Genomic DNA, 26,976 nt, shown 5'->3' on the forward strand with positions numbered 1-26,976 from the left:
AGGAGGCTTGTTTTGTGTTGGGATTTTGTGGGTGATTGTTTCCTGTCTCTGTGTTTTGTCTGCACCAGATAGGGCTGTCTCGGTTTTCACATTTGTTATTTTGTTACTTGTATTAGTGTTACCGTTTATTCGTCTAATTAAACATGTTGAACACTAGCCGCGCTGCATTTTGGTCCTCTCCTTCACCTATGGAAGAAAACCGTGACAGAATCACCCACCAAACTCGGACCAAGCAGCGTGGAAACAGGCAGCAGCGACAGCAGCAGCGGTACCAGGAGGAATGGACATGGGAGGAAATTCTGGACGGAAAAGGACCCTGGGCAGAGCCAGAGGAGTGTCGCCGCCCCAAAGCGGAGCTGGAGGCAGCAAAAGCGGAGAGGCGGCATTATGAGGCGCTAGCAAGGCAGAGCGGCTGGAAGCCCGAGAGGCTCACCCAAAAATGTCTTGGGGGGGGGGGGGGGGGGGGGGGGGCTAAAGGGGAGTGTGGCGAAGTCAGGTAGGAGATCTGCGCCAACTTCCCGGGCTTACCGTGGAGAGCGAGAGTACGGGCAGACACCGTGTTGTGCGGAAGAGCGCACGGAGTCTCCTGTACGTGTGCTTAGCCCGGTGCGGGTTATTCCACCGCCCCGCACTAGCCGGGCTAGAGTGAGCATTGAGCCAAGTGCCATGAAGCCGGCTCAACATATCTGGCCTCCAGTACGTCTCCTCGGGCCGGTGTACATGGCACCAGCCTTACAAATGGTGTCCCCGGTTCGCCAGCATAGCCCAGTGCGGGCTATTCCACCTCGCCGCACTGGCAGGTCTACGGGGACCATTCAACCAGGTAAGGTTGGGCAGGCTCGGTGCTCAAGGGAGCCAGTACGCCTGCACGGTCCGGTATATCCGGCGCCACCTTCCCGCCCCAGCCCAGTACCACCAGTGCCTACACCACGCACCAGGCTTCCTGTGCGTCTCCAGAACTCTGTTCCTCCTCCACGCACTCTTCCTATGGTGCGTGTCTCCAGCCCAGTACCTCCAGTTCCGGTACCACGCACCAGGCCTACTGTGCGCCTCAGCAGGTCAGAGTCGGCCGTCTGCCCAACGCCGCCTGCACTGCTCGTCTGCTCAACGCCGCCTGCACTGCTTGTCTGCCCAGCGCCGTCTGAGCTATCCGTCTGCCCAGTGCCGTCTGAGCCATCCGTCTGCCCAGTGCCGTCTGAGCCATCCGTCTGCCCAGTGCCGTCTGAGCCATCCGTCTGCCCAGTGCCGTCTGAGTGATCCGTCTGCCCAGTGCCGTCTGAGCCATCCGTCTGCCCAGCGCCGTCTGAGCCATCCGTCTGTCCCGAGCCATTAGAGCCGCCCGTCTGTCCCGAGCCGTTAGAGCCATCCGTCAGTCAGGAGCCGCTAGAGCCGTCCGTCAGTCAGGAGCTGCCAGAGCCGCCAGCCAGTCAGGAGCTGCCAGAGCCGCCAGCCAGTCAGGAGCTGCCAGAGCCGCCAGCCAGTCAGGAGCTGCCAGAGCCGCCAGCCAGTCAGGAGCTGCCAGAGCCGCCAGCCAGTCAGGAGCTGCCCTCCAGTCATGAGCTGCCCTCCAGTCATGAGCTGCCTTCCAGTCATGAGCTGCCCTCCAGTCATGAGCTGCCCTCCAGTCATGAGCTGCCTTCCAGTCATGAGCTGTCCTCCAGTCATGAGCTGTCCTCCAGTCATGAGCTGTCCTCCAGTCATGAGCTGTCCTCCAGTCATGAGCTGCCCTCCAGTCATGAGCTGCCACTCAGTCATGAGCTGCCCTCCAGTCCGGAGCTGCCACTCAGTCCGGAGCTGCCACTCAGTCCGGAGCTGCCACTCAGTCCGGAGCTGCCACTCAGTCCGGAGCTGCCATTAGACCGGAGCTGCCCTTCAGTCCAGAGCTGCCTCTCTGTCCGGAGCTGCTTTTCAGTCCGGAGTTGCCCCTCTGTCGTGAGCTACCTCTCTGTCTTGAGCTACCTCTCTGTCTTGAGCTACCTCTCTGTCCTGAGCTACCTCTCTGTCCTGAGCTATCTCCTCTATCTAGGGGGGTCCTTGGTGAAGGTTCCTAGACCAAGGTCGGGGGCGAGGGTCGCCACTCAAAGGACGCTAAGGAGGGGGACAAAGACAGTGGTAGAGTGGTGTCCTTGTCCTGCGCCGGAGCTGCCACCGCGGACAGATGCCCACCCAGACCCTCCTCTTGAGTTTTAGGGGTGCGTTCGGAGTCCGCACCTCAGGAGGGGGGTACTGTAACGTCCTGACCAGAGTTCTTATGTGTTTTGCTTGTTTAGTGTTGGTCAGGACGTGAGCTGGGTGGGAATTCTATGTTGTGTATCTAGTTTGTCTGTTTCTGTGTCCAGCCTAATATGGTACTCAATCAGAGGCAGCTGTCAATCGTTGTCCCTGATTGAGAATCATATATAGGAGGCATGTTTTGTGTTGGGATTTTGTGGGTGACTGTTTCCTGTCTCTGTGTTTTGTCTGCACCAGATAGGGCTGTCTCGGTTTTCACATTTATTATTTTGTTACTTGTATTAGTGTTACCGTTTATTCGTCTAATTAAACATGTTGAACACTAGCCGCGCTGCATTTTGGTCCTCTCCTTCACCTATGGAAGAAAACCGTGACATAGTCTTATCACATGTGTAGCTGATCGGATGTGCTAAGGCCAAATCAAGGGGTTACTGGTTAAAATTCCTCTTGGCTCCAGTTTAATTTAATTTATACAGGTAATTCTTAAATATAATCAGTGATCTAGTCAGAGGGTTACTGGTTAGAATCCCATCTAGCAAGCCTCCCGAGTGGTGCAGCAGTCTTAGGCACTGCATTGCAGTGCTTTAGGTGTCACTACAGACCTGGGTTTGATCCCAGGCTGTGTCACAACCAGCCATGACCGGGTGTCCCATTGGGAGGTGCACAATTGGCCCAGAGTAGTCTGGGTTAGGGGAAGGCTTTGCCGGGGGGGTGCTTTACTTAGCTTATCGTGGATTGGCGGGACATGTTTTGGATGGACGCATGACTCGACCTTCGCCTCTCCCGAGCCCATTGGGGAGTTGCAGCAATGAGACAAGATCGAAAAAAAGGGTCAAATCTGAAACAAATAATCCCATCTCGCTCCGGTGAGCCAGTCAACAAATTGGTTGTTTTTGCTTACTGGATATTAGGGATGTCAGTCCCCATGTCTGTTATTGTCTCCTTTATGTGTTTGAACTGTTTCCTACTGTGTTGATTCTCTGTCTGTTTGTCCAGATGTGTAAACAAACTGTTGGCCTGTGATTGCCATCCAGATGAGTGATACAGCGTCTGAGAGAGTTAATGTGTGTGCCAAATGGCACCCTATTCCTTATATAGTGCTCTACTTTTAGTACTAGTACCTCTTTTAGTATTGCACTATATGAGTTTAATATGGGGTGCCATTTGAACTGGTTTGTTAGGTAAACGGTCATCCCAGTTTGGAATACTGATCATGGTTGGTTCAGTACTGCTAGTTCTCCTGGAATCAGTACTGATATTCCCTGTTGGTTACACACTGGTGAAACAAAATCACACCCTCATATGCCCTGTGCAGTGCACCATAGTGTGGCAGGCAGCCCTATACGGCTCTGGTCAAAGTTATGCACTACAGGGGGGAAGGGTGTGATTTGAGATTCGCTCTAGAGGAAGGGATTCTTGTGAATATAGAGTGTATGATTAGCATGCTACTATAGTGCTGGTGATTCGGTTACCCTAAGTCCCCAAATATCAAATTAGTCAAAGTAGAGGGATCAGATGTTTGAGAGGGGCTTCAATCTCAAACAATGTATGTAGACCCATAATCGTTCACAAAGGAGAGAGAGCACACAGAGAAGAGAACACGGGATTTCAAGCTAAATAGTTGATTAATTGATTGAGTTTACAGAGCCAGGTATCACGAATAGAAACTGTTTGAGTTTACAGAGCCAGGTGTCACGAATAGAAACTGTTTGAGTTTACAGAGCCAGGTATCACGAATAGAAACTGTTTGAGTTTACAGAGCCAGGTGTCACGAATAGAAACTGTTTGAGTTTACAGAGCCAGGTATCACGAATAGAAACTGTTTGAGTTTACAGAGCCAGGTGTCACGAATAGAAACTGTTTGAGTTTACAGAGCCAGGTATCACGAATAGAAACTGTTTGAGTTTACAGAGCCAGGTGTCACGAATAGAAACTGTTTGAGTTTACAGAGCCAGGTATCACGAATAGAAACTGTTTGAGTTTACAGAGCCAGGTGTCACGAATAGAAACTGTTTGAGTTTACAGAGCCAGGTGTCACGAATAGAAACTGTTTGAGTTTACAGAGCCAGGTGTCACGAATAGAAACTGTTTGAGTTTACAGAGCCAGGTGTCACGAATAGAAACTGTTTGAGTTTACAGAGCCAGGTGTCACGAATAGAAACTGTTTCGACTCAGTGCTTTGACAAGGGTGTACTGGTCCTTGTCCCTGTCCACTTTAATAGATATGCTTAAATTTAAGTGATATATTAAATAACACTTGTTAGGAATATACATTTTGGTCTGTGCTAGTCCCACAGCCCAAAGAAAGACTGTATGTATCTTTTCAGTATTTTTACACTATCTTTCCATTGAAGAGAGGGGTTACAGAGCCAGTCACGAAACCCAATGCTTCCTGATTGAAAATAGGAAAAGCACTTTGAGTCGGCTTGTTGCAGGTGCTTGGGGATAATTCAATGAAGTCCTTGAAGAAAAGAAAGACCCACACACTGCTCCTGCCAATATCACTTAGTTGGTTTATTCAGCTTTTCTTCAAGGATGTACTGCTGGTGCTGGACACAATAATCATAAAATAGATAGATACAATAAACCATGTTTACATTCACTATGCATACATGTTGACCTCTACTGGTGTCTGACCACAACCCAAAGAAGGCAGTATGATGAAAGGCAGATCTCAGTAACAAGGGAGGGCAGACCTCAGCTTCAACACACTGCTGCTGTATGTATAACTAACCTTTATTTATTACTCATTTAGCAGACACTCTTATCCAGAGTGATTTACATTTTCATATTAGCCCACCATGGGAGTTGAACCCACAACCCTGATGTTGCAAGCACCATGCTCTACCAATTGAGCTACAAGGGACCCAATGAGGTGAACCTCAGTGAGTTGAAATCTATTCTACCAGAGAGACCTGTTCATTTAAATGTGAACTAACATGAATGGATTACACCATTGAGTATACATGTTGGTCTCTGGTTGGTTTGTCCCCCAGACCAAGGAAGGCAGTATGATCAAAGGCAGATATTTTAACAGAAGTTTAGGGTGGATTAACTATTTCATGTTGGCCTCTACCTGGTGGTTGGTTTGTCCCCAGGCCAAGGAAAGCCTGTACGGCTAAAGGCAGATATTCTTCTCAGTGGAGAGGGCGGTAGGTTATCCCTCAGCTTTATGATGGATGTACAATATACCTGCTACTTTACCACCTCTAACAATGTGTTGTTGCTTGACATTATGAATATAGATGAGCGGGGAGATGCATGGGTAATACACAACCTTCATCAATGCCCTTCACACAACGGTATATAGTACACAAACACCCATGCACTTGCAGGACCACACACACACACTGGGAATACTTTGCATAGAGGATCCTGCTTCATTTTGCATATCTCTACAGTAAGACAGACCACTGCAGCCCCTCTGCACACACACACACACACACACACACACACACACACACACACACACACACACACACACACACACACACACACACACACACACACACACACACACACACACACACACACACACACACACACACACACCCACACTCTCTGCACACTGCAGCAGGGATGACACACAAAGACCCCTTGGTAACCAACTCATTAAGATCTCAGCTTCCATCTCCTACACAAGTTGTCCGTCTGTGATGAACAGAAAGTGCTTTTATTTCACATCTTACAAATAATGTTAAAGTTTTTTTGTTAAATTCAATATAAAAACATTATTGTTTGTCGTAGAACGAACTAGTTGCTATCGAGGCAGAAGGATCAAATCTAACTTTATTTGTCACATGCGCCGAATCCAACAAGTGTAGACCTTACCGTGAAATGCTGAATACAACAAGTGTAGTCTTTACCGTGAAATGCTTACTTACAAGCCCTTAACCAACTTTGCAGTTCAACAAGAGTTAAGAAAATATTTACCAAATAAACTAAAGTAAAAAATTATTTAAAAAGTAACACAATAACATAACAATAACGAGGCTATATACAGGGGGTACCGGTACCGAGTCAGTGTGCGGGGGTACAGGTTAGAGGTAAGTTGTACATGTAGGTGGGGGTGAAGGGACATTGCATAGATAATAAACAGCGAGTGGCCATTTGATTAGTTGTTCAGCAGTCTTATGTCTTGGGGGTAGAAGCTGTTAACTTTTACTTGGTACTCATCCCGGATCCGGGAGCACCCTCATCAGTAAAAAAGCTGACTAGCATAGCCTAGCATAGCGCCACAAGTAAATACTAGCATCTAAATATCATGAAATCACAAGTCCAAGACACCAGATGAAAGATACACATCTTGTGAATCCAGCCATCATTTCTGATTTTTAAAATGTTTTACAGGGAAGACACAATATGTATTTCTATTAGCTAACCACGATAGCAAAAGACTCAACTTTTTTCCCCCACCATTTTTTTACTGCATAGGTAGCTATCACAAATTCGACCAAATAAAGATATAAATAGTCACTAACCAAGAAACAACTTCATCAGATGACAGTCTGATAACATATTTATTGTATAGCATATGTTTTGTTCGAAAAATGTGCATATTTCAGGTATAAATCATAGTTTTACATTGCAGCCACCATCACAAAATCTCACCAAAGCAGCTAGAATAACTACAGAGACCAACGTGAATTACCTAAATACTCATCATAAAACATTTATGAAAAATACACAGCGTACAGCAAATGAAAGACAAACATCTTGTGAATCCAGCCAATATTTCAGATTTTTTAAGTGTTTTACAGCGAAAACACAATATAGCATTATATTAGCTTACTACAATAGCCAACCACACAGCAGCATTGATTCATGCACGTTAGCGATAGCGAATAAACCAGCAAAAGATATTAAATTTTTCACTAACCTTCTCAAAACTTCATCAGATGACAGTCCTATAACATCATATTACACAATACATATATGGTTTGTTCGAAAATGTGCATATTTAGCGGCACAAATCGTCGTTATACAATGAGAATAGTAGCCAAACTGCAAACAAAATGTCGGGAGAAATCTTGGGAGAGGCACCTAATCTAATCAATAACTAATCATAAACTTGACTAAAAAATACAGGTTGGACAGCAAATGAAAGATACATTAGTTCTTAATGCAACCGCTGTGTTAGATTTTTAAAATTAACGTTACTACGGCATACAGCGTGCGTTAAAGCGAGACCGCACCGAAATTAATGGCGGAATAATAGTTTAACATTTTTCAACAGAAATACGAATTAACATCATAAATAGTTCTTACTATTTGATGAGCTTCCATCAGAATCTTGTGCAAGTTGTCCTTTGTCCAGAATAATCGTTGCTCGGTTGTAGATTGTCGTCTTCAACTTTGGAATTAGCAGGAAACATTAGCCATGTGGCGAAGACGTGTCCAACTCACCATAACGCAGCACAAATAAAATACCGAAAATTGCAATATACTGATATAAACTGATATAACTCGGTTTAAAATAACTACATTATGATGTTTTTAACACCTATATCGAATAAAATCAGAGCCGGATATATCTAACGCCTATAACGAGAGCTTTTCAGAATGCAATCCTGAGGTCTGTCTTGCGTCATGACGAACGTTGAAAAGACTGCACACCCGGTTCCAAGAGCTTTTGTACGGCCTCAGATCTACCTAGACACCCCATTCCAATTCTCACTGCTTACTGACATCTAGGGGAAGGCGTATGCAGTGCATGTCGACCCATAGATTACATGCAAATGAATAAACTGACCCTGGAACAGAGTGCCCGATTTCAGATTTCTCACTTCCTGACAGGAAGTTTGCTGCAAAATGAGTTCTGTTTTACTCACAGATATAATTCAAACGGTTTTAGAAACTAGAGAGTGTTTTCTATCCAATAGTAATAATAATATGCATATTGTACGAGCAAGAATTGAGTACGAGGCAGTTTAATTTGGGAACGTTTTTTTACAAAGTCGAAATGGCGCCCCCCTATTGAGAAAAGGTTTTAAGGAGCCTTTTGGTCATAGACTTGGCACTCCGATACTGCTTGCCATGCGGTAGCAGAGAAAACTGTCTATGACTTGGGGAACTGGAGTCTCTGCCAATTTTATTTATTTTATTTTACCGCCTATTATATAGGTTCTGGATTGCAGGAAGCTTGACCCCAGTGATGTACTGGGCCATACGCACTACCCTCTGTAGCGCCTTACGGTCGGATGCCGAGCAGTTGCCATACAAGGAGGTGATGCAACCGGTCAGGATGCTCTCGATGGTGCAGCTGTAGAACTTTTTGAGGATCTGGGGACCCATTCCAAATCTTTTCAGTCTCCTGAGGGGAAAAGGTTTTGTCGTGCCCTCTTCACAACTGTCTTGGTGTGTTTGGACCATGATAGATTGTTGGGGATGTGGATACCAAGGAACTTGAAACTCTCGACCCGCTCCACTACAGCCCTCTTGGTGTTAATGGGGGCTTGTTCGGGCCAGCCTTTTCCTGTAGTCCACGATCAGCTCCTTTTTCTTGCTCACATTGAAGGAGAGGTTGTTGTCCTGGCACCACACTGCCAGTTCTCTGACCTCCTCCCTATAGGCTGTCTCATCGTTGTCGGTGATTAGGCCTACCACTGTTGTGTTTTCAGCAAACTTAATGATGATGTTGGAGTCGTGTTTGGCCACGCAGTCGTGGATGAACAGGGAGTACAGGAGGAGACTAAGTACACACCCCTGAGGGGCCCCAGTGTTGAGGATCAGCGTGGCAGACATGTTGTTGCCTACCCTCACCACCTGGGGGCGGCCTGTCAGAAAGTTCAGGATCCAGTTGCAGAGGGAGATGTTTAGTCCCAAAGTCCTTAGCTTAGAGATGAGCTTTGTGGGCACTATGGTGCTGAACGCTGAGCTGTAGTCAATGAACAGTATTCTCACATAGGTGTTCCTTTTGGTTGGGATATGTACGTACGGTCACTGTGGGGACGACGTCGTTGATGCACTTATTGATGAAGCCGATGACTGAGGTGGTATACACCTCAATGCCATTAGCTGAATCCCAGAAAATATTCCAGTCTGTGCTAGCAAAACAGTCCTGTAGCGTAGCATCCGCGTCATCTAACCACTTCCGTATTGAGAGAGTCACTGGTACTTCCTGCATTAGTTTTTGCTTGTAAGAAGGAATCAGGAGGATAGAATTATGATCAGATTTGCCAAATGGAGGGCGGGGGAGAGCTTTGTATGCTTCTCTGTGTGTGAAGTAAAGGTGGTCTAGAGTTTTTTTTCCTCTGGTTGCACATGCTGGTAAAAACACATGCTGGTAAAAATGTGGTAAAACTGATTTAAGTTTACCTGCATTAAAGTCCCCGGCCACTAGGAGCGCCGCTTCTGGGTGAGCATTTTCTTGTTTGTTTATGGCCTTGTCGGGTTGAGTGCGGTCTTAGTGCCAGCATCGGTCTGTGGTGGTAAATAGACGGCTATGAATAATATAGATGAGAACTCTCTAGGTAGATAGTGTGGTCTACAGCTTATAATAAGGTACTCTACCTCAGGCGACCAATACCTCGAGACTTCTTTAATATTAGACATCACGCCCCAGCTGTTACTGACAAAAATACACACACCCCCACCCCTCATCTTACCAGACGTAGCTTCTCTGTTCTGCTGGTCCATTGAAAATCCCTCCAGCTCTATATTATCCGTGTCGTCGTTCAGCCACGACTCGGGGGAAACATAAGGTATTACAGTTTTTAATGTGCCGTTGGTAGAATAATCGCAATCGTAGATCATCAATTTTATTATCCAATGATTGCATGTTAGCAAGTAGAATTGATGGCAGTGGGACTTTACTCGCTCACCTACAGATTCTCAAAATGCAGCCCGATCTGCGTCCTCTTTTCCTCCGTCTTTTCTTCACGCAAATGACGGGAATCTGGGCCTGTTCCCGGGAGAGCAGTATATCTTTCTCGTCGGACTCGTTAAAGGAAAAAGCTTCTTCCAGTTCGTGGTAAGTAATCCCAGTTCTGATGTCCATAAGTTGGTTTTGGTCATAAGAGATGGTAGCAGCAACATTATGTACAAAATAAGTACAAAAATAAGTTAAAAACAACGCAAAAAAAACGAACAAATAGCACAATTGGTTACAGGCATGTAAAACATCAGCCATCCTCTTCGGCACCATCTTAAGGTTCTTAGCTTTCCAACGCTATGCGACATATGACGTGTCCTTCCGCAAGAAATTGACTGTCAGTCCGAGCAGCGAATAAAAGTGTAAGCAGGACTTCCCATTTAACCAGGCAAGTCAGTTAAGAACAAACTCTTATTTAACAATGACAGCCTACCCCAGCCAAACCCTCCCCTAACCCGGATGACGCTGGGCCAATTGTGCACCGCCCTATGGGACTCCCGATCAGTTGTGATACAGCCCGGGATCAAACCAGGGTCTGTAGGGATGCCTCTAGCACTGAGATGCAGTGCCTTAGACCGCTGCGCAATTCGGGAGCCCCGAGTCTAATCCGATACCCCAGAGTCTAGTGAGACAAAATCAATTTAAGCTGGGAAGCATGGCTATCAGCCAAAACGGTCCCAAATTGGCTGAACAGAGGCTGATTTATTAGCACACTACCTTGATAAAACAATTAACTAATAACGAAAGTCCCCAAAATTGGTGAGTTTACGCTTAACCGGTTTTAATCGAGCTCTCCCCCGAGTCATTACACACACACACACACACACACACACACACACACACACACACACACACACACACACACACACACACACACACACACACCAAATACACACAGACCAAACACACACAGACAAACACAAACACGCACACAAGCTATGTCAAGAATCCAGTATATAAATGTGCGGTGTGTATAAACAGTGTAATTAAAATATAATGTATAGTAGTACAAATATTAGAATGAGCTACGTCTAGAATACATACAAGCAAGCAACCACACACACACACACACACACACACACACACACACACACACAGCAACACGCTTCACTGCAGGTTGTTGAATAATTGAAGCCATATTATTTCAGAGCTGCCAGGGACAGGCTTCATTTTAACACACCATATTCTATTAATCAAAACTACATTTCATGTTGCCCAGAGATATACACACGGGTGTGTTTGTGCTTGCGCGTGCAATACAAACACACACTGTGAGCAGTGGGTTATCTATCTGTAAAGTCATTAAGATAAGAGAGGAAATGTGTTGGTGTGAACAGAATGTCCAGACAGTTGAGTCTGATTCTAACCGTATCTCCCATCTACAGAGAAACATTTATCAGCTCCAATACTACAGCAGGACTGTTACAGGGAGCTACAACTCTCCTGCTGTACTCCTTCCTGTACTAGAACTCTCACTAGTCCATCACTATACCAGGACTGGTCTACAGACAACTATCAACTCATATACTATACCAGGACTGGTCTACAGACAACTATCAACTCATATACTGTACCAGGACTGGTCTACAGACAACTATCAACTCATATACTGTACCAGGACTGGTCTACAGACAACTGTCAACTCATATACTGTACCAGGACTGGTCTACAGACAACTATCAACTCATATACTGTACCAGAACTGGTCTACAGACAACTATCAACTCATATACTGTACCAGGACTGGTCTACAGACAACTATCAACTCATATACTGTACCAGGACTGGTCTACAGACAACTATCAACTCATATACTGTACCAGGACTGGTCTACAGACAACTATCAACTCATATACTGTACCAGGACTGGTCTACAGACAACTATCAACTCATATACTGTACCAGGACTGGTCTACAGACAACTATCAACTCATATACTGTACCAGGACTGGTCTACAGATAACTATCAACTCATATACTGTACCAGGACTGGTCTACAGACAACTATCAACTCATATACTATACCAGGACTGGTCTACAGACAACTATCAACTCATATACTATACCAGGACTGGTCTACAGACAACTGTCAACTCATATACTGTACCAGGACTGGTCTACAGACAACTATCAACTCATATACTGTACCAGGACTGGTCTACAGACAACTATCAACTCATATACTGTACCAGGACTGGTCTACAGACAACTATCAACTCATATACTGTACCAGGACTGGTCTACAGACAACTATCAACTCATATACTATACCAGGACTGGTCTACAGACAACTGTCAACTCATATACTGTACCAGGACTGGTCTACAGACAACTATCAACTCATATACTGTACCAGGACTGGTCTACAGACAACTATCAACTCATATACTATACCAGGACTGGTCTACAGACAACTGTCAACTCATATACTGTACCAGGACTGGTCTACAGACAACTATCAACTCATATACCTGCACTGGTCTACAGACTATTGTAAACTAGTGGTTCAAGCCCTGAATGTTGATTGCCTGAAGGCTGTTCCTAGGCCGTCATTGAAAATAAGAATTTGTTCTTAACTGACTTGCCTAGTTAAATAAAGGTAAAATAAAAAATGTAATAAAAATCAGACCATATACCATGGGTATGACAAAACCTTTGTTTTTACTGCTGTAATTACGTTGGTATGGCCAATATACCACACCCCCTCGGGCATTATTGCTTAATTAGATAATATACCAGCACTAGTTAGATTTTTACCAGCGCTGGTCTACAGACTATCAGATCTGTAAACCAGCACTAGTCTACAGACAGCTAAAACTCTCCTACTGCTCTTTCCATGCTGTTCTGTTCTATCTCTATCTGTGTTGAACAGATGGTGCTTCGAACAACAAGTGATTAAGCAGAAACAGCCAGTTCAGTTCAATCAGTGTTTTAGAAGACGGCATCAGTGGAAGAAGGGCAGGGCTGCTCTAGAAAAAGTGTTTCTCTGCAGCCAAACACACACACACATGCACTCATGCATCAGTCAATCAATCTATCAAATGTTTTTATAGAGCCCTTTTTACAACTGCAGTTGTCACAAAGTGCTTTTACAGAAACCCAGCCTAAAATCTCAGGGAGCAAGCAATGCGGATGTAGAGGCCGGTGGCTAGGAAAAACTATCTAGAAAGGCAGGAACCTAGGAAGAAACCTAGAGAGGAACCAGGCTCTGCGGGGGGGGGGGGGGGGGCAGTCCCCTTCTGGCTGTGCTGGGTGGAGATTATAAAGGTACATGGACATTAAGGCCAAGTCGTTTTTCAAGATATTCAAACATGTATAAATTACCAGCAGGGTCAAATAATAATCACAGTGGTTATTGAGGGTGCAACAGGTCAGCACCTCAGGAGAAGATGTCCGTTGGCTTTTCATAGCTGAGCATTCAGAGGTAGAGAGAGAGAGAGGTAGAGAAAGAGAGAGACAGGTAGAGAGAGAAGTGGAGAGAGAGAGAGAGAGAGAGAGAGAGAGGTAGAGAGAGATAGAGAGGTAGATAGGTGGAGAGAGAGAGAGAGAGAGAGGTAGAGAGAGAGAGGTAGAGAGCGAGGTGGAGAGAGAGAGGTAGAGAGGTAGAGAGAGAGAGAGAAGTAGAGAGAGGTAGAGAGAGAGAGAGAGAGGTAGAGAGAGAGAGAGAGAGAGGTAGAGAGAGGTAGAGATAGAGGTAGAGAGAGAGAGAGAGAGAGAGAGGTAGAGAGAGAGAGAGAGAGAGAGAGAGAGAGAGAGAGAGAGAGAGAGAGAGAGAGAGAGAGAGAGAGAGAGAGAGTTGAAATAGCAGGTCCAGGTCAGGGAAGCAACTCGGGTGAACAGATCAGGGTGTCCATGCGTGCCATCATCAACCTGCACACACACACTCGCTCTGGGAGGGGATGGGCTGAGGTGTCAATGTGAGTTTTTATCTGTGTTAGTCTGGTTTCTGTTTAGCTCCATTTAAGATGTCAGGCCATGTCTTGAATTAAACATGAGCTGCAGGCTCAGCTTGCCATACAAAACTCTCTGCTCTCTGTAAAAGTACACTTGAGGTCTACTGTCTGTCTGTCTGTCTGTCTGTCTGTCTGTCTGTCTGTCTGTCTGTCTGTCTGTCTGTCTGTCTGTCTGTCTGTCTGTCTGTCTGTCTGTCTGTCTGTCTGTCTGTCTGTCTGTCTGTCTGGGATTACTGAGCGCCACCACAACCTTCATCTCTGCTTCTCTCTCTCTGTCTGTCTGGGATTACTGAGTTCCACCACAACCTTCATCTCTGCTTCTCTCTCTCTGTCTGTCTGGGATTACTGAGTTCCACCACAACCTTCATCTCTGCTTCTCTCTCTCTGTCTGTCTGGGATTACTGAGTTTCACCACAACCTTCATCTCTGCTTCTCTCTCTCTGTCTGTCTGGGATTACTGAGTTCCACCACAACCTTCATCTCTGCTTCTCTCTCTCTGTCTGTCTGGGATTACTGAGTTCCACCACAACCTTCATCTCTGCTTCTCTCTCTCTGTCTGTCTGGGATTACTGAGTTCCACCACAACCTTCATCTCTGCTTCTCTCTCTCTCTCTGTCTCTCTTTCTCCACCCCCCTCTTCTATCCCCCTCCAGGCCCGTAAGCAGAATGTTCCCCGGGAGGAGCAGGGTCCGTCTATAAAGAACCTGGACTTCTGGCCCAAGCTCATCACTCTCATGGTGTCTGTGATCGACGAGGACCGCACCGCCTACACCCCTGTCATCAACCAGTACGTACAACATGGACACACACACACAGTGATAGATCTATTTTGGGATAATGGCTCTGGGATAGCTGAGGGCATAAACTGCTAGTGAATAAGCAACGGAAATCAGTGAGAGAGGGGAAGCAAGAGAGAGATGGAAAAAGTGTGTGTGTGTGTGTGTGTGTGTGTGTGTGTGTGTGTGTGTGTGTGTGTGTGTGTGTGTGTGTGTGTGTGTGTGTGTGTGTGTGTGTGTGTGTGTGTGTGTGTGCGTGCGTGCGTGCGTGTGTGTCTCTCTCTTTCTGCATCTGAGTCTGCATGCTTGCGTGATTTACTGGGGGGAGGGGTAGATGCATGAGCTATGAGGAACATTCAAGGATTAGCTCACAAATATTTCTCAAGGCAAGACATTCTGCCTTATATTAGTGTGTGTGTGTGTGCATACATATGTACACACGCATGTGTTTTGCATTTGTGTGCATGTGCGTGCTACATACGTGCGCAAGTGTTTTGCGTTAGTGTGTGTGTGTTTGTGTGTTAGCGCATGCGTGCTTGTTTTTGTGTGTGAGAGCTATATTAGGGAAAGTAACACATTGAGAGGGAAACTGACCTTATCTGCGCAAAAAGCCTTTCATCTACTCCTGTCATTCCATCGCTATGTGTAGGCTGGATAATTATCCCAGTGACTTTTCACAATTAAGGGCTGACTGGAAATCTATAATATACAAAATAACAATTTATCTGCAAACGCCTCTTCCTATCTCTCTCTCGCTCTTCTTTCTCTTTCTTCACTTCCCCATCTCTCTCTGTTATCCTCTCTACCTTTATCTATCTCTCTTTATCTATCTCTCTTTATCTACCTCTTTTTCCCTCTCCACCTCTCTGTCTCCCTTTCACCACCTCTCACATATACCATCCTCCCTCCCTCTTTCTCTCTCTCTCTCTCTCTCTCTCTCTCTCTGAATTCTTCCTCTGAGATTCAACCAATTTATCCCCAAATCTCCAGTGACACCCTATTCTCTGTCCAACCCACTTCCACACTCCTTCTGACCAGAGCTAGGGATTAGGGTACTATTTGAGACAGAACCAGGCAGTCTGAGTGTCCAGTCAGGCTTGTGATTATGAGGATATGAGTGTGATGTGGATCCATTGTAATTCCTCCCACAGATTTCCCCAAGAGCTGAATATGGGGAAGGTCAGCGCTGAGTTCATATGGAACCTGTTTGCCCTGGACATGAAATACGCCATGGAAGGTTAGTAGGAAATGCTATTGATCTGTCAAAACCCTGTTTGTCACTTCTCTCTGCTCTCTCACTCTCTCTCTCATTCTTTCTTTCTCTCTCTTTCTGCCTCTATCTCTACTCGCTCTCTGATTCTCTCTGCTTTCTTCCCCAGAGCTAAAGTAGGGCTTTCCTTCAGAGGACACGCTATACTTATATTACTATCTAAATCAGAGTCATGGTGGCAGGTGTGTGTGTGTGTGTGTGTGTGTGTGTGTGTGTGTGTGTGTGTGTGTGTGTGTGTGTGTGTGTGTGTGTGTGTGTGTGTGTGTGTGTGTGTGTGTGTGTGTGTGTGTGTGTGTGTGTGTGTGTGTGTGTGTGTGCAGGCTTTGTGACTTGTGTGCAGAGATTTTACGTACTTGTTTTCCTGAGTCAGAGTAGCAGGCATGTGACCAGTGTGTGTGTGTGTGTGTGTGTGTGTGTGTGTGTGTGTGTGTGTGTGTGTGTGTGTGTGTGTGTGTGTGTGTGTGTGTGTGTGTGTGTGTGTGTGTGTGTGTGTGTGTGTGTGTGTGTGTGTGCATGCGTGCCTCTTAGTTGTTGTCAGACTGGGTTTGAGCAGTGGGGGTGTGTCGCTCCAGGGAGTCTGTGTTTCCGTGTTGCAGGGAGGGCACTTATCAGTGTTGCACATGCTCACATATCTCCTCTTACCTCGCCCTCCTCCTCCCTCCTCTTACCTCGCCCTCCTCCTCCCTCCTCTTACATAAAATCTGTGAAAACAGATGACCAGTTTGACCATGGCACAAAGTTGTTATCTCATTATAATGGGACCTGCTTGCATCGTATAAGATAAGGGCATTCTTTCCCATACATCATAATTGCTATTTGTTTTACCACGATTCTTCAGTGGTTTTATATTAGCTATGTATTTTATTGGAGAACATAAATCCACATAAATCTCAAATAAACCTGAACTGGTATGGTGCTGTGCATCTGGCGGTGTGCGTATGACAGCAAGCTTGCCTGCCTGCCTTCATGTGTGAGTGCGTGTGTGTGTGTGAGTGCGTGTGTGTATGTGAATGTCCCCAGTCAGTGCTATTAAGAAAGCAGGTCATTGTGTGTTAGTTCCATCTGTTTGGAGGAGAAAGGAATGCAGTGACCTCACCAGTGGTCAGTCTTTTAACCTTTTCACATGTAAGTTCTAAATATCTCTAACGGTCACCCCAGGGTGAGGTTTTTTATGCGCGTGGTGTCAGAATGCACTTACTTTTCCAAAATGGGATTGTTACACATCAGGACAGTTCACCCACGCTGCCCTCAGACCAAGGTGCGCTGCCTGCTAATGATCTATTGGCTATAGAGCAGCTTGTCAATTTCTAATTATTTTCTAACAAGTTCTTTTTATTTTCTAACAACTGTTTGAATTGAGGTGTGTTCCGCCCATTTCACTGTTGCAGACAGTTTGTGTTTGAGACATTACTGAGCCAGACAAATGTCTCTCTTCGACGAGAGCCCAGGCACAAACTCTTTCCTCCCTGGCACATTTTCCGGCTGGCTGCCACATTGCCTTCACTATTAATAATAACTTTGGACATGTGTGCGTTCCTATCAAAGTAAGTGCCTTATTATGTTATCATTATAGTTTCTGTATATCGTGTTATTGTAGCTACTGTAGCACACCGTATGTATGTATGGAGCATAATGCATTTGCTGTTTTATTCACATGTTTTCAAGTCCTGGTGACAAATCATGCATTACGATTCTTGCATAGATTGTAATGGAAATATATGATGTGTGTAAAATATATATATTTTAAGGTTGTACTAATTGTGATGAGCTAATTCTAAGCTAATTGCCAGCTATGTGTGGCGCCATGTTTGTTGACATCATAAAATGCATTCTGTTTGTCACGTAAATGTCTGCCAGACCAAAGATGTTAGAACAAAATGAAGTGAAGGTATGGTTCAATCGTCTTTGAGTAAACTTCAGGAAGTGAATGATGGTAAACGACACACCCCATTCAACATGCATACTGCAAACAGACCCAACTCATCTTGCAACCTCTTATCTTTGGTTGACATGAAAAAACAAATATGGCGGCCCGCACAAAATACCCATCGCGTTGTATTCAATTATTTAGATCACTGGTGAGGTCACCCATGATATGATGAATTGTAAATAGTAATTGCTATTAGCTAATTACGGTTTCTGTCAGCCGAGAGTTAGCTAAATATGACCGCTTGTGTTAGGTCACTCTTTCCTCAGTTAGCGCTACAACTAACGTAGCTGACATTTTCCGGTTTGGATGAGAATTGTGTTAGCCTTTCACATGGACGACATAACGTTGTGAAGACTGTGTTTCTGTGAAAAAAACAATGTGGCCAGCTCAAACGCTGACTGTTGCGTCAATCCTCTGGACGTTGTAAATAAGTGTTCTAATCACAGTGGTTTGAGCGTACAATGCAGGGACCACTTTAGAATGATCACACCCGTGTGTTCCTACATGTCAAAGGGTTCAACACTATCCCACTGCATTATCCTCATTCATTTATATACAATAACTACATACACACACACACGCACACACGCACACACACACACACACACCCTAGCATGCACATAACCAGAACGTCCCAAGTCAGTTTGTGTGTGTGAGCGAGAGAGTTGCTGATAGAACAGTTTCAATATAAAGGCAGGCGGCAGTTCATGTTGTGTTTGAGAGAGAGATGGAGAGAGATGGAGAGAGAGAGATGGAGAGCGATGGAGAGAGAGGCCATAGAACTGGCCATAGAACCCGGCCGTCACAGACAAATTTGGCTACCCAGAGAGGACAGGTTGTGCTCACTCTGCCCTCAGAGAGGTCGAGACAGAGCTGCATTTTCTCCTACACTATGAGAACTATACTAAAAAAAAAACTTTAAAAAAACAATGCACACATTTTGAATGTGTGCCATATAAGCTGCAAAATACACTACATGACCAAAAGTATGTGGACACCTACTCATCGAACATCTCATACCAAAATCGTGGGCATTAATATGGAGTTGGTCCCCCCTTTGCTATTATAACAGCCTCCACTCTTCTGGGAAGGCTTTCCACTAAATGTTGGAACATTCAGCCAGAAGGCCATTAGTGAGTTCAAGAACAGATGTTGGGTGATTAGGCCTGGCTCGCCGTTGGAGTTCCAATTCATCCCAAAGGTGTTTGATGGGGTTGAAGTCAGGGCTCTGTGCAGGCCAGTCAAGTTCTTCCACACCGATCTCAACAAACCATTTCTGTATGGGCCTCGCTTTGTGCACGGGGGCATTGTCATGCTGAAACAGGAAAGGGCCTTCCCCAAACTGTTGCCACAAAGTTGGAAGCACAGAATTGTCTAGAATGTCATTGTATGCTGTAGCGTTAAGATTTCCCTAAACAATGAAAAACAGCCCCAGAACATTATTCCTCCTCCATCAAACTTTACAGTTGACACTTTGCTTTGGGCCAGGTAGCATTCTCCGCCAAACTCAGGTTCATCCGTCACTGCCAGACGGTGAAGTGTGATTCATCACTCCAAAGAACGTATTTCCACTGGCGGCGAGCTTTACACCACTCCAGCCGATGTTTGGCATTGCTCATGGTGATCTTTGGCTTGCTAGGCCTTGGAAACCCATTTCATGAAACTCTGACGAACAGTTCTTGTGCTGACGTTGCAATTTGGAACTCGGTAGTGAATGTTGCAACCGAGGGCAGACGATTTTCAGCACTCGACGGTCCCGTTCTGTGTGCTTGTGTGGCCTATAACTTTGCGGTCCTAGACGTTTCCACTTCATAATAACAGCACTTACATTTGACCGGGGCAGCTCTAGCAGGGCAGAAATTTGACTAACTGACTCTTTGGAAAGGCATCCTATGACAGTGCCATGTTGAAAGTCACTGAGCTTTTCAGTAAGGCCATTCTACTGCCAATGTTTCCTATGGAGATTGCATGGCTGTGTGCTCGATTTTATACACCTGTGAGCAACGGTTATGGCTGAAATAGCCGAATCCACTAATTTGAAGTTGTGTCCACATACTTTTGTATATATAGTATATGTAGCTTCTCGCCACACTTGTAGAGACAGCCACAAGTGTAGGGACGGCCACAGACAACTTTGCTACATGTGTCTTTCTCACTATTTATTTATTGTCCTCATTAGTTTCTTACTTCTTACTTCTTGTCATGTTAATTGTTACCACTCATTGAGTATTATTATTTTTACTATTATCATCTACAGTGTGTGGCATCATTGATGTGTTGTATCTATATGTTTGCTTTTGCAATGTATGTGGTAACACGTTCCATGCCTTTTAAAGCCATTTGAATTTGAGAGAGAGAGAGAGAGAGAGAGAGAGAGACTGAGAGAGAGACATTGAGAGACTGAGACAGAGAGAGAGAGAGAGAGAGAGAGAGAGAGAGAGAGACATTGAGAGACTGAGACAGAGACAGAGACAGAGAGAGAGGAGAGAGAGAGAGAGAGGAGAGAGAGAGAGATTGAGAGACTGAGACTGAGAGAGACTGAGAGCATTCTGCTTTAATTAAGTCTTTGATGCATACCCTGCTTCCCGCTCAGGGCCCTACAGTGCTAGGGTAAAAGCAGAAAGGGATGCAGCTAATTTTAGAGAGATGTGTGTGAGTGTGTGAGAATTTGTGTATGTTTGCTTGTGTGCTTGCAAGCGTTTGTGAGAGTGTGCGTGCACCTGTTTGCAACAAGCCGTGACGGTTTGACTTCAGCATTCAACATTTGTCCACAGGGGTATTGTAAAGGTTTTCTTCCAGGGGTGAAGGAGAGGACCAAAATGCAGCGCGGCTAGTGTTAAACATGTTTAATACAAACACAAGTGAAACACTACAAACAACCTACAAAATAACAAATGTGCAAAACCGATACAGACCTATCTGGTGCAGAACACAAACACAGAGACAGGTAACAAACACCCACAAAATCCCAACACCAAACAAGCCTCCTATATATGAGTCTCAATCAGAGACAACGACTACCATCTGTCTCTGATTGAGAACCCACACTAGGCTGACATAGAAACAGACAAACTAGACACACAACATAGAATTCCCACCCAGCTCACGTCCTGACCAACTAAACACATACAAAACAACAGAAAACAGGTCAGGAACGTGACAGAACCCCCCCCCTCAAGGTGCGAACTCCGGGCGCACCCCTAAAACTCAAGGGGAGGGTCTGGGTGGGCATCTGTCCGCGGTGGCGGCTCCGGCGGTGGACGAGGGCACCACTCCACCATTGTCTTTGTCCACCTCCTTAGCGTCCTTTGAGTGGCGACCCTCGCCCACGACCTAGGCCTAAGAATCCTCCCCAAGGCCCCCACATGATTTAGGAGGTAGCTCAGGACAGAGAGGTAGCTCAGGACAGAGAGGTAGCTCAGGACAGAGAGGTAGCTCAGGACAGAGAGGTAGCTCAGGACAGAGGGGCAACTCCGGACTAATGGCAGCTCCGGACTGAGTGGCAGCTCCGGACTGAGTGGCAGCTCCGGACTGAGTGGCAGCTCCGGACTGAGTGGCAGCTCCGGACTGGAGGGCAGCTCCGGACTGGAGGGCAGCTCATGACTGGAGGGCAGCTCATGACTGGAGGGCAGCTCATGACTGGAGGGCAGCTCATGACTGTAGGGCAGCTCATGACTGTAGGGCAGCTCATGACTGGAAGGCAGCTCATGACTGGAAGGCAGCTCATGACTGTAGGGCAGCTCATGACTGTAGGGCAGCTCATGACTGTAGGGCAGCTCATGACTGTAGGGCAGCTCATGACTGTAGGGCAGCTCATGACTGTAGGGCAGCTCATGACTGGCTGGCGTCTCTGGCAGCTCCTGACTGGCTGGCGTCTCTGGCAGCTCCTGACTGGCTGGCGTCTCTGGCAGCTCCTGACTGACGGACGGCTCTAGCGGCTCCTGACTGACGGACGGCTCTAATGGCTCGGGACAGACGGGCGGCTCTAATGGCTCGTGGCAGACGGATGACTCAGATGGCGCTGGGCAGACGGATGGCTCAGATGGCGCTGGGCAGACGGATGGCTCAGATGGCGCTGGGCAGACGGATGGCTCAGATGGCGCTGGGCAGACGGATGGCTCAGATGGCGCTGGGCAGACGGATGGCTCAGACGGCGCTGGGCAGACGGATGGCTCTGGCCGGCTGAGACGCACAATAGGCCTGATGCGTGGTGCCGGAACTGGAGGTACCGGGCTGAGGGCACGCACCTCAGGGCGAGTGCGGGGAGGAGGAACAGGGCTCTGGAGATGCACTGGAAGCCTGGTGCGTGGTGTAGGCACTGGTGGTACTGGGCTGGGGCGGGAAGGTGGCGCCGGATATACCGGACCGTGAAGGAGGACACGCGCTCTTGAGCACCGAGCCTCTCCAACCTTACCAGGTTGAATGGTCCCCGTAGCCCTGCCAGTGCGGCGAGGTGGAATAGCCCGCACTGGGCTATGCAGGCGAACCGGGGACACCACCTGTAAGGCTGGTGCCATGTACGCCGGCCCGAGGAGACGTACTGGAGGCCAGATACGTTGGGCCGGCTTCATGACATCCGGCTCGATGCCCAACCTAGCCCTCCCAGTGCGGCAAGGTGGAATAGCCCGCACTGGGCTAAGCACGCGTACTGGGGACACCGTGCGCTTTACCGCATAACACGGTGTCTGACCAGTACGACGCCCTCTCACTCCACGGTAAGCCCGGGGAGTTGGCTCAGGTATCCAACCCGGCTTCGCCACACTCCCCTTTAGTCCCCCCCAAGAAATTTTTGGGTGAGCCTCTCGGGTTTCCAGCCACTCTGCCTTGCAAGTGCCTCATAATGCCGCCTCTCCGCTTTTGATGCCTCCAGCTCCGCTTTGGGACGGCGACACTCCTCTGGCTCTGCCCAGGGTCCTTCTCCGTCCAGAATCTCCTCCCATGTCCATTCCTCCTTGTACTGCTGCTGCTGTTGCCCGTTGCCACGCTGCTTGGTCCGGGTTTGGTGGGTGTTTCTGTAACGACTTTCTTCCTGAGATGAAGGAGAGGACCAAAATGCAGCGCGGTTAGTGTTCAACATGTTTAATTTGAACATAAACGGTGAACACTTACAACAATACAAAAACAACAAATGTGAAAGTCGAGACAGTCCTATCTGGTGCAGAACACAAACACAGAGACAGGAAACAAACACCCACAAAATCCCAACACCAAACAAGCCTCCTATATATGAGTCTCAATCAGAGACAACGACTACCATCTGTCTCTGATTGAGAACCCACACTAGGCAGACATAGAAACAGACAAACTAGACACACAACATAGAATTCCCACCCAGCTCACGTCCTGACCAACTAAACACATACAAAACAACAGAAAACAGGTCAGGAACGTGACAGGTATACTGCGATGCAAGCTATATCTACTCAGGGTTTTCTAGCTTCAGTTAACTTCCCAGTCCAGCTCAGGTTTCATCCGTATTACGATGGTGGATATTGCTTGTCCACCTGACGCTAACTCTAGCAGGCTTGTTACTGCGTGTGCATGTTGCACATGGCTAGTCGAACACCAAACTCTTCATTGAGACAATGCTGAAACATCCAACCATGGGAGATTCAGAACTCTTCATTGAGACAATGATGAAACATCAATCCATGGGCGAGTCAGAACTCTTCATTGAGACAATGCTGAAACATCAATCCATGGGCGAGTCAGAACTCTTCATTGAGACAATGCTGAAACATCAATCCAGGAGAGATTCAGAACTCTTCATTGAGACCATGCTGAAACATCAATCCATGGGAGATTCAGAACTCTTCATTGAGACAATGCTGAAACATCAATCCATGGGAGATTCAGAACTCTTCATTGAGACAATGCTGAAACATCAATCCAGGAGAGAGTCAGAACTCTTCATTGAGACAATGCTGAAACATCAATCCATGGGAGATTCAGAACTCTTCATTGAGACAATGCTGAAACATCAATCCATGAGAGATTCAGAACTCTTCATTGAGACAATGCTGAAACATCAATCCATGAGAAAGTCAGAACTCTTCATTGAGACAATGCTGAAACATCAATCCATGAGAGATTCAGAACTCTTCATTGAGACAATGCTGAAACATCAATCCATGAGAGATTCAGAACTCTTCATTGAGACAATGCTGAAACATCAATCCATGAGAGATTCAGAACTCTTCATTGAGACAATGCTGAAACATCAATCCATGAGAGATTCAAAACTCTTCATTGAGACAATGCTGAAACATCAATCCATGAGAGATTCAGAACTCTTCATTGAGACAATGCTGAAACATCAATCCATGAGAGAGTCAGAACTCTTCATTGAGACAATGCTGAAACATCAATCCATGAGAGATTCAGAACTCTTCATTGAGACAATGCTGAAACATCAATCCATGAGAGATTCAGAACTCTTCATTGAGACAATGCTGAAACATCAACCCATGGGCGAGTCAGAACTCTTCATTGAGACAATGCTGAAACATCAATCCATGGGAGATTCAGAACTCTTCATTGAGACAATGCTGAAACATCAATCCATGAGAGAGTCAGAACTCTTCATTGAGACAATGCTGAAACATCAATCCATGGGCGAGTCAGAACTCTTCATTGAGACAATGCTGAAACATCAATCCATGGGCGAGTCAGTGCCACATTTTCATTTTTGCCAAAATCAAAATGGAAGAAAAGTTATCTTGCAAATTCAGCAGGCTAAGGTGTGAAATAGGCTTTTAGAAGTGCCGTCTTTATATTATTACTTGTTATCGTTAATGCCGTCTTTGGTGTGCTTTGGTGTACTTATGAGAACCTTTTTCCCACTAAAATAATGTTATTAAGTCATGCGAAAGTTTGACTGTGTGAAGTTTCAAATGCATTATGTCATTAGCCTAAATGTGTCATGTGACAGGTATTCTAGCTTCACTATTTTCTAACACACAATAAAAAACATTTCAGTTGAATAACATATCGAATCAGTCGTCTTCCTCAAATGAAGGGGATGATGATGCAATATTTGTAAGAGGGAGGGAATCTGATTTCATTGGTCCTCAACCCGTGGGTCAGACAGTTCATTTGAGATGAATGGAGTTAGCCCTGAGTTAGCCTGCCCGGGTGCAGGTTAGTTCTGAAGGATTCGTTGCCATATAAATTTACCTGGCTAAGAGGTGAGACACTTTCATGGTACAGGTTATTCCGAGTTGAACTCAGAGTTGACCGAAGTTACTAGGCCTTTAAACCAAATGTTGCAATTGCGATTAGATCATAAAACTGGGAAAATAATGATTATTCTAATTCCATAGTTAGAAGATAATAATGGGCGCTTTGAATACAGTCTTGTTTGACATGGCAACTAATGAAAATGCCAGGGAGAAGTTATTGTGATTGGGTAGGAACCAAAGTGTTGGTCAGTGTTTCCTAGGGGACCCTATAATCTTTGGCTACATTAAATGTTTTCTGTTAGCTACTTCATGTAGCTAACATATTCATGCTTCACCTATTCCTCTTTGATTTAGAAGATACTGTTGCACTAACTTCACTGGTATCAGGATGTATAGCTTGCTACTTTAGACAGCTAACTAGTGATTAGCATTAGCGGCTAACAAGACTTAGCCACAACTTGTTAAAAAAAGAAAACCTAGCTGTTTGCAGATGTAAAAAACACTAATAGTGTAATTATAGAACTCTTGTAGATTTATATTAACAAGCAGAGTGGAAGCAGCATCGTAGTTATTGTTGCATGTGCTGCATTGACCATGCAGACTAATTGCAAGTGTCTGGTGGCCGAGCAAAAACAAACGCGCTCCTTGAGTGACAGTGGGCGGGGCTAGGTCTGTGTGGAAAACAGAATGGAGAGAGAGAGCGGAGAGAGATGACTCAAGTAGAGGAGTAGACTATAGAAAAGGATGTTACGCATGGCGTATCACATTTAACAAACCAAACATTCAAATACAATGTTAAAAGGTAAAGTAAAAACTCAAACCGGTCCGTGCATCATACCGGTATATAGTAAAATACGGTATACCACCCAGCCCTAGATTGAATGCACGACCCTCGGAGCCGGGGCTCGCAGCTTTTGCCCATCCTCCATCCTCATCCACAAAGCCGCAATTCTACTTGATGGTAATAGTGCCCCTAGTGGCCGGTTTTGAAGGCATCTCCTGACGTCCTGGGAACCTGGACGAACGTTGAATATCGCCTTGGATCTGGAGTGACCTGGCTGATTAGAAGAGTATTATACATTCATTTGTGGTTGCCTCGGGAGGTCGACACAGGTCAACCCCTACAGCCCTCTCCCCCATCCTTCCCCCATCCCTCCTCCCCCTTTGCAGTGTGTTGGTAGGCCCAGGGAGAACTCTTCTGTGCCAGCAGGGTTGATGGGTTCTCCCTGGGCCTACCAACACACTGCAAGGGGGAGGAGGGAGGGAGGGGGAAGGATGAAGGAGAGGGAAGGATGAAGGAGAGGGCTGTAGGGGTTGTAGGGAAACCAGGGATGAAAAGGCTGGGAGGAAAGGCAAGGTAAGGCAGACAGACACACACACACACACATAAAAACATAAACACACACACACACACACACACACACAGGGAGGATTGCTATCATCCAGAAGGCGAGGTCAGTACAGGTGCATTAAAGCTGGGACCGAGAGACTAAAAAACAGCTATCTCAAGGCCATCAGACTGTTAACCTCTACTTCATCACCATCCCTGATCCGGGAGCATCCTCATCAGTAAAAAAGCTGACTAGCATAGCCTAGCATAGCGCCACAAGTAAATACTAGCATATAAATATCATGAAATCACAAGTCCAATACAGCAAATGAAAGATACACATCTTGTGAATCCAGCCATCATATCCGATTTTTAAATGTTTTACAGTGAAAACACAATATGTATTTCTATTAGCTAACCACAATAGCAAA

General features: G+C 46.0%; 1 protein-coding gene across 1 annotated transcript in view; it reads left to right on the plus strand.

The window, feature by feature from the left end:
• Positions 1-26,976, plus strand: part of LOC120024771 (protein unc-13 homolog C-like) — a 178,709-nt gene that overhangs the window by 71,405 nt on the left and 80,328 nt on the right. The window contains 2 exon segments of the mRNA XM_038969056.1: positions 14,712-14,845; positions 15,986-16,071. Of these exon segments, the coding sequence (XP_038824984.1) occupies positions 14,712-14,845; positions 15,986-16,071 (220 nt within the window).

The sequence above is a fragment of the Salvelinus namaycush genome, chromosome 30 (genome assembly GCF_016432855.1).
Source record: "Salvelinus namaycush isolate Seneca chromosome 30, SaNama_1.0, whole genome shotgun sequence".
In the NCBI taxonomy this organism is placed as follows: domain Eukaryota; kingdom Metazoa; phylum Chordata; class Actinopteri; order Salmoniformes; family Salmonidae; genus Salvelinus; species Salvelinus namaycush.